We start from the raw sequence: 13556 nt of genomic DNA on the forward strand, positions 1-13556 counted from the left end.
GATTAAAATTATAGAAAAATACAAGCTATACGTAAAATGTGATCCCGCAATGCAGTAGCAATTATGAAATGTGTAGCAACAAATTAAAAAGTGTGCAATACTTTTATAACATTTTTAATATATCTTTATTTATAATGCAAATTCACTTTTTTGATTCATAAATCTTAAGTTTCTCGTCATATATCAAGGACTTTTATTTTATAATTATCATATTCAACGGCAACATGGTTGATTGTTAATACTTAAATAGGTTGTTACTGGTATAGTACTATAGTTTAATATTGGTAGCACAATAAAAAAAAAATAATATTATAAATATAATTTTTTATATTTGTTAAATGATAAAATATTTAATAAGTAGTAGTGATTTTGATTTCTGATATATTATTTATTCTATACCAATAGAAAATTACTTATAATCTATAGGTATACAAAAATAACTAAAATTATAAATATCCCTCTGTAAAAACATTTTGCATTCCCTATTTAACTATAGTTTTTTTTTTGTATTTTCATTTTATCTTAGTATAAAATGTTTGAAATGTCTTTCTGTATTTTATGTAGGGTTCTTATAAAGTTCTTATTTTATTATGTCTTAACTGTGTATTAAGTTTTTGTCTTTTCGTAAATATGACCCCCCCTCAATTTTAGTTCTAGATCCGCGCCTGCTTTAATACTATTTAGTATATATACTATTCTAATATCTTTTTTGTAGAATTCAAGGTACTTTATTATTATGTTATGTTTGTATGCATGACTTAAGTTATTATTTGTATGAGTCATAATTAATATACCTATATAAATGCACAGTGTTATATATATTATAAGCAATATAGAAATGCAGAATGTTTTTATTAAATAAACCATCATCTTATCAAGCTTTTTCCATAATGTCATTTAATTGTACATACTACGCAATAAAGATTTAGTTTAAATAATAATATTATTATGTTATGCTTTCCAGTTTCCACTGATTAAGTATATTTAGTCTCCAAATATTTTTAACTTTTAAGTATACGGTATATCGGCATAAAATAAAGTTTGCCCCTCCCATAAAAACTGCCCAAGTTACGCCCATGCTTCCCAATGTACTGACAGAAGAGCAAGTCCCGTTAAACGCTAATTTCCAGTTTTGTTATGAAGCAATGTTTTTAAGCGTTTTAGTGTTGAAAATGAGCGTTCAACTGCTGTTGTAGAAACTGGTAGTGTTGCCAAGATTTTCAATAAAAAATGTATGTTTGGGTAAAACTTTGCATCACATGCATCCAAAATATCCATCATTTAAGTGGGTTTTTTTCTACATTTACCCATTTTTCACACCATAATAAAAATTCAAAACAAACCACTTTTTCAGATAAACGATCTTCGTAAAATATGTATTGTATTATAAAATATGAATTTTACTGTCCTAAAAGGTGATAACAGACACAAAAAAAAAAAAAACACACACATCATTGTAAAATCAATACATTCATCGTTCCACTCAGAATCTAAAAAAAAAAAATACGTTTGCTTTTTAATTTGTATACTTACTTGAATAACAACATTAAAAACATTAATTATAGATGCATTGAAAGTGTAAAGTGTTCTCGTATATTAAATAATACAATTTTATTCAATGATCTAACTACTCATGTATATGCAATTAATTAAAAAATACAATATGCATAAGTACATTTTATTTTAGAATTGAAGAAAGTATAGAGATGGACAATTTTGGGGCCCAAAATTGAAAATTGTACTGGGCCCATAAATTGGTAAATCAGGCCCGGCGATAACTACAAAGAAGAAGAATTGACAATAATTACAATCACGTAAGTCGTGTACTCGTTTCATATTTAGCAGTGGTATCAGTGTATCACTTGGAAATAAATAAAATTATGAAAATCTATGTCTTATGTAGAATAATAAAATTAAATTAAAACTGTAGTAAATATAACATTATTTTGAGTTATACACGATTTCTTTTCAAAATTGCTAACTTTTGGCAACTGTTTTTTACTTTTTTAAACTAAATAACAGAGTATGTTATTCGATAGCAAAATTAAAAAGCTTTAAAATAAAAAAAAATTACGATTAAAAGTTTTGATGATAGTACGTCAACAAATGTTTGGTTTTATTTGAAAAAAGATGAAAAGCCAATATCTAAAAAAAAAATACAAATTTAGACCCATCCTTTAAATTAGTTATTTAATCTTTTCATATATAACTTAAGGTATACTGTCAATTGTTATATTATGAAGCCGGAGGTCACTTCTTCACGGTGCACATTGTATATATAGTAATAGTTGCTTTATTAAAAAGACTATCCGACGACAATTGAAGAATTTACTTATAAATATATAATAAAGTATAATAAAATTATAGAGACATATTTAAAGATTAAAGTCCTTTATAAGTCTATAATATTATATGAATTGATGACATTACTATTAACTATTAACATTGACTATTGAGTATATAGTATATAGTACTATCTATACTCAATGCTATTAATTAGGTGGCCTATCCACGACGCCGCGTAAATGTGTTATCGCAATTTATTTTGGGATTGAAATGCATTAAATAATATTACCATCGATCATGGTTCGAAGTTAATTCAGTTGAATTCGAAGTTGAAGGGACCGGCTTAAATTTCGAGTTAAATAAGAATGGTACAATTATTACAGGAAATTCTAGGGACCGGGAAAAAAATTTCGAGGTAGATTGACGATTTTAAATTAACAACGTTCGACTGTATAACTACAACTGTCGATTGTAAAAGTTATTCTTTGGTTCAACCATGACTAAATAAATGATAAGTTTTAAAATTTAAATAAATAATAATATAAAATAAAACAAAATTATAGTAGATAATATTATATTAACGTTCTATTTTAACTTTAAGTTATAAATGGTTATAACAGGACGTTATCACTTTCCCTGGACCTACCACATGACACAGGCCTTATCTGGACACGGGTGTTTTCAGTGGTACCTTCACCACATGGGAAGGGCCCCTAGCCCTCACTGTATGCGCTGCCCATGTGGCTCGGACACTGTGGAGCACACCATCTTCCACTGCGTCAATTGGGAAGGCTGCAGAGCTGAGCTACATGAACGCTTGGGTCGGCTCCCAGCCGTGACAGATATGCCGGACATCCTGTGTGGCCCGGCCTTCGAAGACCTCCCGCTAGATCAGCATGAGAAGGCTACCGCATTAAACGATGTGGAAGAGACTTTTAGACTCTTCTACAAAATGGTGGAAGACATCCTAACGCTAAAGGAGACCGAGGAGAGAGCCCGGCAAGCCGCGGATAACGCGGCTAATGGGTGAAGCCCAGCACGGGAATCGAGAGCGACGGGATCCGACCGGCTCGTGAAGAGGAGCACAACCGCGCGAGTATTCCAGGATGGCGGGCTACCGCCGGTCCGAGAAGAGGACTCTCTCTGCGTTAGCGACTCATTTAATGTGGGAGCATAGCTTGGGCACGACCTGGTTATGCTCCTGGGACCGTTGTAAAAGGCAAAAAAAAAAAAAGATGTTAAGGCAAAACGCGATTGATGGTTATAATTTATTTATTTTAATTAAGCATTTTATATATTCGGTTGGCGGCGTTTCGATGCATTTACGAGGCTGCTTTTTGTGCAACTGACTAACAGACCGACGGCGATCGTAGCCTACCTTATACATCATAAAGATAAGCCGACCGGTCCCTATCGTGAACAATTATTATAGGTACCTATATCTTACGATAATGAATCGTACCGAACACAGCCGCCCACCTTGAAACATTAATTTTCAACTTAAATTTATAAAATAGGGTAACAAATAATACAATAATCAACATAATTCATAATAGGACCTACTTATAATGATCAATAGGTATCTTAAACACTAATCATAAATATCATATAAACAATTCAAATTGACTATTAAACAAATTAACAAAATATAAAAATAATAATGAATGTAAATAAACTCGTGTCTTAACCGGGTTGCCTTTGCTAAGTAGCATTCCCCTCAAATGGCAAAGGACAAAGTAAACGCACCGCCCTTTTCCATACACCGCTACTGGTTTGAACCGATGCTGCGCGGATCACACCGTCTGCACCAGGCTCGACCTTGACCACTCGTCCTAAGCGCCACTGCAAAGGAGGCAGGTTGGTGTCTCGAAGTATTACCACTGTCCCAATTCTTACTGACGGACCTTTCGCACCTGCCCATTTAACCCTTTCCTGAAGCTGATTCAGATATTCAGTACTCCAGCGATTCCACAGTGTTTGAGAGTATTTTGTCACTCTTCGCCACCTGTCCAACCGGTTATCAGGTGTGGCAGTCTCATCACGCTCGGGCACCGCAGTTATAGCGTCTCCGGTTAAAAAATGACCGGGCGTTAAAACAGTCAAATCGGTTGGATCGGAGGACATTGGTGTTATAGGACGGGAATTTAAGCAAGCCTCTACCCTAGTTAGTACCGTACTCATTTCCTCATATGTAAGCCTCGCCTCGCCTAACACTTTGTATAATAAACTCTTCATGGACTTTACCGCCGCCTCCCACAACCCGCCAAAATGCGGTGAGCGGGGCGGTATGCACTTCCATTCGACGCCTTTATCCGCGAGAGCTGTTACAATTTCGTTTTGGTGATCCACGGACTGAAAAAATTGAAATATTTCTTTGAGTTGCCTTTGTGCTCCAATAAAGTTTGTAGCGTTGTCTGAATATATGACTGAACTTCGGCCTCGACGGTCAAAAAATCGGTTTAAAGCTTGTAAAAATGTTTTCGTCGTTAAATCACTAATCAATTCAATGTGAACCGCCTTCGTTGCAAAGCAAACAAATATTCCGATGTACCCCTTTGAACATGCCGCCTTTCTTCGTAAACTCGTTTTTATCATTATCGGACCAGCAAAGTCGATACCACAACGCGAAAACGGCCGACTCGGTGTTACTCTATCACGCGGTAGGTCACCCATAATCGGCTGCACGATAACTGGTTTTAATCTAAAACATGTTACGCATTTATGCACAGTATCACGCGCAATATTACGCGCCTTCAACGGCCAATACCGCTGCCGAATCGATGCTATGAGTGCTTGTGGACCGCTATGCAAAAGTTGTACGTGTTCACGGCGAAATAATAGCCGTGTGTATGGACTATCACTGGGTAGGACTATCGGGTTTCGCTGATGTATGTCCAGGTATATTGCATTTTTTAATCGACCGCCGACGCGTAGAAGTTTTTCTTTATCGTAATATGGTCGTAATCTAAATAGCTTGCTTGTTGTGGCTACTTGTGTACTTCCGCTTAAAGCCTTTATTTCCTTGCCGAAGTGTTCTAGCTGCACCATTCTTATCAATGCGAGATTTGCGTATTCTAATTCGAATGCTTGCAATGGGCCGACAATCATTTTTTTCTTTCGCCAGCGTAAACAATACGCCGTTATACGTATGATTTTACTTAACGAAGATCGTTCGGATAACAGTGGATAATTGCATTTCGCTGTACAAGTTAAACTGCACGTTTCTGCCGTAGTGGTGTTATCTTTCGCTTCGGGTATGTTTGTGTCTGCCGCAGTATACGCTTTCGATTCGACATTTGGCCACGCTGTACTCTCCTCGCTGAGCCACGTGGGGCCGTGCCACCAAATCGCATTTTCCTTTAGACGTTTTGCCTCACAGCCACGTGATATAAGATCTGCCGGATTATCCAGCGTACTTACGTGTGCCCATTCACTAAATAACGTCAAATCTTGCACCTCCCCGACCCTATGAGCTACAAAGGTCTTCCATCGGGTTGATGGTGACGATATCCATGCAAGTGTTACCTTCGAGTCGCTCCAGAATCGACGCTGACTTATAGGTAAATTTAATTTTGGGATTACTCGGCTTGCTAGCCGGGCTAATAGTAGTGCGGCACACAACTCCAAACGTGGTAGCGATATGACTTTCAATGGCGCCACTTTTGACTTTGCGCAAATTAAATTTACGACGTTCTTTCCTACCAAATCAGTACTACGCAGATATAGGCAGGCGCCATACGCCTTTAAGGACGCATCCGCAAAACCATGTACTTGGAATTCTATATTTATACCGTCGCATATTATTTTTCGTGGTATTGATACTTCGTTTAACTGTGACAGGCCGTCCCGACATTTAAGCCATTCGTTTTGAATGCTCTCCGGTAGTGGATCATCCCAACCAGCCTTTACCTGCCACAGGTTTTGCATTATTAACTTTGCATTTACTATTACTGGACCGAGCAGTCCTAACGGGTCAAATATGGTCGCAATTTCGGATAATATTTTTCGTTTTGTTGTTATTAGTTTATCATCTATTTGGCGCACGGTGTATAACAGCACATCATTATCTGAATTCCAATTTAGTCCTAATATCTTTGTTGACCTAGTATCGCCCACCGCCCGCACTCCGCAGCTGGTACATTGAACGTCTGCGATTAGGTCGCTATCATTAGACATCCATTTACGCAGTACCAAGCCCGCATTTTTCATAATTGTCGTAAGATTATCTCGTAATTTTAATGCTTCCGATTTATTCATGGCACCCCCTAAGTAATCGTCCATATAAAAATTTCTTACGATTGACAAACACGCATCGGGATAATTTTCGTATTCAGCCTCTGCCAAATTTTCCAAACACGCCGTTGCCAAATATGATGCGGGAACTGTGCCGTACGTTAACGTATTAAGTTGATAATTCTGTATCGGTTGCGTTGAATTTGCTCGCCATAATACGCGTTGATAACTTCGATGATTTTCTGTGACTAAAATCTGGCGATACATTTTTTCTATATCCGCCGATAAAACGTAATTATACGTCCGGAAACGCGCTAATATATATAACAACTCGTCTTGAATCGCCGGCCCCTTCATTAAAATGTCATTAAGACTAATGCCCGTATCGGTTTTACACGATGCGTCAAACACTACGCGTAATTTTGTAGTAGTACTATTTTCATTACGGACTGCGTGATGCGGTATATAATATGACTCTCCGGCGCTGCCGTTATCATCTTCACCGATAATCTCCATATGCCCAAGTTTTTCATATTCAGACATAAAATTACAATATTCCGTCTTTAATTTCGGATCCCTCTGGAAACGCCTTTCCAACGATAACAGCCGACGCTTCGCTATCTCGTACGAGTTTCCTAATTTAGGTTTATCTTTTTTGAATGGTAAGTGTACGACAAACCTGCCACTACCGTTCCGTTTGACATTTTTGTCAAAATCATTTTTACACGCCTTTTCTTCCAAAGTGTATACTTTTTTTTCTCCATACTCCTCGAGCCTCCAAAATGTCGCAATTGTCCTTTCCAAATCTGTCTCCGGAGTCTCACCCGTCAGTAAACATATCGCACTGGACGAGTGTTCATATTCGTATTTTTCCGGAAGTCCTAACGGACCTGAAACCACCCATCCCAAGCACGTCTCTTGGAACACCGGTCCCTCCGCTATTGGTTTAAGTCGTCCAGATTGCATTAAATCGAAAAAGTGATTGGCCCCAATTAATAAATCTATTTTCTGTGGTTTTAAAAATGATGGATCAGCCAACTGTATATCGTTAGGAATTACGTAATTTCCTTTAAACACTCTTGACGGTATATTTGTTGTTATGCGTTTTACGACCAAATACGATGTAGATAATGTGAACGCGTTATAATTGGACATGATCATTGTATTCACTGTCGACGACACTGTCTGCGCGCTATCTCCGATTCCCGATAAGCTATGATTAATACGTTTTTTCTTTAATCCTAGCACTTGAACCATTTCTTCAGTGATTAAATTACTCTGTGACCCAGAGTCTAGTAATACCCGTCCGGGTACCAAATTACCTATCTCGTCACGCAATAATATTATCGCTGTCGCCAATAGAATACGATCGTCCAATATTACCGACGCGTGCGCACTTACGGACTTTGACTCTTCATCGCTCCTTCCTGCAATATTCAAACCAGCCGTTGTCGACTGAACCTGTATTTGTTCGTTTGTCGACGATTTATTTCCCACTCCAGACAAGTGCAACAGCGTGTTGTGCGGCTTTGCACATTTGAAACAAAATCGCGCGTTACATTTTCGACCGTCGTGTTTACGTAAACAAACTTTACATAAATCAAGCTCCGTTACGCGTTTTATTCTATCCGATATGTCTAAACTGCAAAATGTAGGGCACTTATAAATCGTATGTTCTGATCCACACACAAAACATTTTAACTTTGACGTAGACGCGAACGATTTCGACGCGCTTCCCTTTTCATAATATTTTTTCGCACTGTTTTCTATAGGCCGCTGCGCTCGAACAGTTATGTTTTTTGCGACCTCTATGGCTTCTAAAACCTTGAATTTCGATTCCAAGAATTGAATAATCTCCGACACAGTTGGCACCTTATCATGTGACGATTTTGATTCCCACTCTCTCAATGTGGTTTTATCAATTTTTGTTGCGATTAAATGTATTAACAGTGGTCCCCAATCCCCGGGTCGTTCGCCTAGCGCCTCTAAAGCCCGCATGTGTCCACTAAGCGTGTCTGTAAATTGTCTTAGTTTACTCGCCGATTCGCCACTCATTGCTTCAAGGTCGTATATGGACTTTACGTGTGCTTGTACTAACACTCGTTTGTTATTGTACCGCTGCACAAGAGATTTCCACGCTATCGCATAATTATTCGCCGTTGTCTCCAAACATTGTATAGACGCTAGTGCTTCGCCGGACAGTGATGCTCGCAAATGAAAAATTTTTTCTATATCACTTATGTCCGGATTTCTATCCACTAATACAGAAAATATATCATAGTATGACGCCCATTCATGATAATTTCCGTTAAATGTTGGCACATTTAACGCTGCTAATTTAACTGCCGGGGTTACTTTTTTTTCATACGACGTTTCGCTTTTGCTTTTTCCGCGTTCCTCTGTGCCATTCGCCTGTGTAATTATTTTCTCCGCTGCCGCCACACTTTTAAAGTATAGGTCCTCAAATATTTCCCTATACCCATTCTGTGCATTTATGTCGACCTCTTCCTGCGCCTCTATCACAGATTGAAGTTGCTCATATTCTACCCACACCTCTTCAATTTTTTCTCGTCGAGCTTTTATCTCGACTGGGTCGACATCTGGAGATTGTAGGGTATTCCAAAAGCGTGTTATTGACGCTTTTAACTGCCCCCTTCGTATGTTCATTTTTTCAACTCCATCCATTTCGGAGTTATGCGTTACTATTATACAAAATGCGCAGACTATCGAGGGTAAGCAGGTACTATTTTTTTTTTTTTTTTAATTCGGGTAGAGACTATAGGTATTTATTTATTACTTTGGATAAAATGTATAACGCCCTTACCTTATAATATATAGACTGTTGTTCACTGGTATCCATACGCCACGGAACCACTCACTACACGCTTCGATTTATTTTGAGGTTAAACGCAACGATACCTCGTGTTACTTTTTCCGCAACCATCAATTTGATCGCACCTTTACGCGTTGAAAAAAAAATTTTTTTTTTTTTTTTATTGATTCACAGATCACGGGCGAAGGACCAAATGTTAAGGCAAAACGCGATTGATGGTTATAATTTATTTATTTTAATTAAGCATTTTATATATTCGGTTGGCGGCGTTTCGATGCATTTACGAGGCTGCTTTTTGTGCAACTGACTAACAGACCGACGGCGATCGTAGCCTACCTTATACATCATAAAGATAAGCCGACCGGTCCCTATCGTGAACAATTATTATAGGTACCTATATCTTACGATAATGAATCGTACCGAACAAAAGATGTGGGGCATCATGGGTCGAGGGATCTATAAATTCACGACTCATGCGAGCTCAAACAAAGTTGTGTACATTTTTTATTAAATAAACGATGCTGCATGGGAGTTAAGCAATGTGAAAACAGTTCGGCTACCATGTAGTGATTTATTCGGAAAAAAAAAAAAAAGGACGTTATCACTTATCAGAAATAACTAATACTTATTAATACTTAAATAATATAATATTAACTGAATAAATATATCATATTTTATAAAAATATAGTGCAAATAAATCAATTGGTATTTGCCAATTGGTATAGTGCTATTATTTATAAATTAAAAGATCAGCTTTATTTTTGACAATGTGCATCCCGTTATTATATTTTATTAACATTTTCCCAAAGAGATTCTACAAACGATGAAGCTTCTTTGGAATTAAAGTTTGGCTAATCTGATTAGGGCAGGATAACTTTTGTTTTAATTTTTTGAATTTTTATTTTAGTGTTCTTTTAGTTTAAAGTTACTGTAAAGTCTTTACTTATTGGTGCTTTTTTATGAAATGTATTTATTTAATACAATTTGCATGTTTATAAAAACATATGGTTCGTCTGAGTCCATTCCAATTGGATCTACAAACACTGTCTTTGTCAAAATTTAGGTATAATAGTTGTATACACTAAAATACTATAATTGGAGTATAGATTAGAATTGTACTTAATTTAAATTGGCATTTGCTACCATTTACTATCAAATAAATAATAATAATTAAACATTTTTAAATATTTTAACATTAAACTAGTGGACTCGCTAAATGATAAAAAATAATTACCATTTAAATTTGAGGAAAAGAGAATCTAACAACTAAGTACTAACTAGGTACACTGATAATAACTATTGAATTTAGAATGCTTTAATGAATTACTGGATTAAATATCAGCAAGGATATAGTTTGTGTGAATTAATTGAATATAAAAAGTTGAAGATGTTCAATTTATGTAGGCATGTGTCATCAAATAACCACTAATATATTAGACCGGTGCATACCTTCATTTTAAATTTTGATTTTTCATAAGCACAATCAAGTGATTTTATTTTATTGTAAATCATTTTTTTTTAATATTCATTTAAACTAATAAACTATTGGCTTTTAATTATAGTTTAAAAACATTTATACCTTGATATATTTATGTATATACTTATGGGTATGTATAAGATAATAAATAAAATAAATCAATGTCTTAATTTATATTTATGTGTAGTTCTAATACTTTCTAACATTTTATAATTAGGCCATTTTTTAAAAATGAAATTACATTTATAAAATAATTAATGTTTTTGGTATGATATAGGTACTAATTGTATTTTATAGAAAGTGAACTAGCTTTTTAAATTATTTGTGTATCCGTGTAGGCAAGTTTTAAAATTAATTTAACAAGCACTTTTAATGTTGTAAAAACAATATACTATTTTTTATTATATTATACTAAAAAAAAAAATTTAATAATATTAAGTATGATATATTAGTGTTGTTAATGGATAACCTATTAACAATGTTTACCCCCAAAAAATGTATTTGTATTTTAAAATATCTTAATCAGAACTATAAATAAATTGTGTATAGCTTAAATTTTGAGGATTGTTACCAGTAGACTAGGGTTGATATTTATTTAAAATTATACTCCATGACACTGGAAATTGGAATGACTTCTCCCAGTGAAAAAAAATCATATCACTGACAATAATAACTTGTTTTTTGTAGAATGAATAAGAATAAATAGAAATATAGTTTGACACACCCTAGTAACCAACCAGCCCTTATTAACCTGCATCTCAGTTATGTATAAAAATGTATATATTTATGCTAATCGATTATGATAGTAACATATTTTGTTTTAAGAAATGTATAATTTTAGCTGTACACATTACACAAATAATTACATGGGACTAATTTTTAAAAACACGTATTTTTTTTTTAATTTGACCGCGGCTTAAGATACTTAGTAGTATTCTGGAAAAATTGGGACAGATGACAACCCTTTAGTATACTTATGTTGCAGAAAACATTGAAACAGATTTTTTTTACAAAATTATCAACATTTTATTAAGTATTAATCTATACCTAGTTTTGTTGTATTTTATTTTTGTAATATTTTCCTTTTATATTATATTAATTTATATTTTTCTTAAGGAATAAATGGATGCATTCATTTTACTACTAATACAAAACAAAAATCATTTCTACAGGATGTTTTCAATAAAACATTACAGAATCAATCATTATAATATGTACTCTAGTAATTTATTGTCGAGATAAATAATCTAAAATGGGAACATTGCAGTATTCTTCTTATTCAAAAGTAAGAATTTCATGAAAATAATAATAATAAAAATATTTATTTTTGAATATTTTATATGTACCTATTACTGATGTGCTTTTTTTAGGACTTTAATATTCTTATATTTAGAAACATAATAATTTATACACAATTGATTGCAGTATTAATAAAAATACTAAAAATTAATTACCAGACGATCGTTTTGCTAAAAATATATTTGTATATTGATTATTAGCTTAATGAATATCTACAGATTGAGTTGTTCAAGAAACTTGTGCTACAAATACACATATTATTAAGACCACAATCACTATTTCAATATTGAAAGAAAAGTTTTTGAGGGTAGTGTTAAATATTTATAACGATTAAAAACTATAAAAAAATGGATAAATACACTATGAACTTTTATTGCTTCTTGAGTGACATTTTATTCTAAAGGTGTATTAATCATAATCAGATAACTTTGCACATATTGGCTGCCTAAATAATCTAAACACTGTCTAAACAATGGTTCTCAAAATTGTGTGCTATTTACTAAACCTATATATGTATATACAGTAGTAAAACTACACTCATCAAGTCATCTGTTATGTAAATTGTCAATGCATTGGTTTTACTTAGAGCTAAGTTACATACAACATTAAATTATTTAATAAACATCTTAATGTATTGTTTGTCGATAGTTCATGACGCTTATAAAAAAAGTTTATAAATTCAAAATTTGAATTGTTTCCTTTTTTTTATCAAAAGTAGATTACATATTATACATAATAATTCTATGGCTCTTCTTTATTTTAAGCCTAATGAGTAGGTAATGAATCATTTTTATTATAAAAGTAATGGAATTTCTAATATATTTTTATATTTTTATTGGATATTTCCTTATTTTAATTATTTCTGGAGAAGAAAACAAGAACCCATAATATATTTTTCTTATATTTTGATGTTACAGAAACTTAAATAATTGGTCAATTTTCAGACATCTCTCAAAATGCCTGATCATACTTTGTTGAGTCGAAATTCTGAAGGAAGATCTTCTGGAAGCAGTGTTGTCAGTAATGGAAGTATGCGCATGGCCACCTTACCTGTGACATCAATTGATGATGGAAAGTCTAGGTTTCCAAAGTTAGAAGAGTGTGCTCATTTTCATTATGAACATGTTGAACTTGGACCACTAAAAGTTAGTAATCTGATAAAATTAATTTACTTAATATAGTTTATACTTAATTAATTTTCTTATTTTAGTGACTATTTTTCATATGAAATTCAATTGTCTAATTTTTTGATTTAGTAGAAAATATAAATAAATTTTGTTTTTTAAATTATTAATTATTATTTATGAATTCTGTGATGAATAAAAATTATTAAATATTGTTACAAAATAAAATGGTCATTTAAAACTATTGACAGGGCCGGTTTTAGTGTGGGGGGGTATTACGCCCCCCCCCCACCACTTACAACAC

The 13556-nt window shown here is 34.0% G+C and overlaps 2 protein-coding genes across 3 annotated transcripts; one reads left to right on the forward strand and one right to left on the reverse strand.

Annotated features, from left to right (window-relative positions):
* Positions 1-3987: 3987 nt before the first annotated feature.
* On the reverse strand, positions 3988-9204 carry LOC103310598. The gene has a single exon (XM_008189333.1). It carries the CDS (start codon positions 9202-9204, stop codon positions 3988-3990), a length of 5217 nt encoding a protein of 1738 aa, XP_008187555.1.
* A 1027-nt stretch (positions 9205-10231) lies between these two features.
* On the forward strand, positions 10232-13537 carry LOC107884938 (GTPase-activating protein CdGAPr). 2 transcript variants are annotated; one of them, XM_016808064.2, is made up of 3 exons: positions 10233-10415; positions 11946-12114; positions 13073-13397. In XM_016808064.2, the coding sequence occupies exons 2-3, from the start codon at positions 12082-12084 to the stop codon at positions 13307-13309; spliced, it is 270 nt and encodes an 89-aa protein (XP_016663553.1). In that variant the 5' UTR covers positions 10233-10415; positions 11946-12081; the 3' UTR covers positions 13310-13397. The 2 variants fall into 2 exon arrangements, with proteins under 2 accessions (XP_029343597.1, XP_016663553.1); XM_029487737.1 differs by lacking the exon at positions 11946-12114 and having other exon boundaries at positions 10232-10415; positions 13046-13537.
* Positions 13538-13556: the final 19 nt, after the last annotated feature.

This window comes from Acyrthosiphon pisum, chromosome A1 (genome assembly GCF_005508785.2).
Source record: "Acyrthosiphon pisum isolate AL4f chromosome A1, pea_aphid_22Mar2018_4r6ur, whole genome shotgun sequence".
NCBI classification, from domain to species: domain Eukaryota; kingdom Metazoa; phylum Arthropoda; class Insecta; order Hemiptera; family Aphididae; genus Acyrthosiphon; species Acyrthosiphon pisum.

Excerpts from the sequence above, each read along its gene's own strand:
- LOC107884938 (XM_016808064.2), top strand. The coding sequence starts at position 12,082 with ATGGGAACATTGCAGTATTCTTCTTATTCAAAA. Across the intron at positions 12,115-13,072 it reads AGTATTCTTCTTATTCAAAA|ACATCTCTCAAAATGCCTGA; the intron begins GTAAGAATTTCA and ends GTCAATTTTCAG.
- LOC103310598 (XM_008189333.1), bottom strand. The coding sequence starts at position 9,204 with ATGGATGGAGTTGAAAAAATGAACATACGAAGGGGGCAGTTAAAAGCG.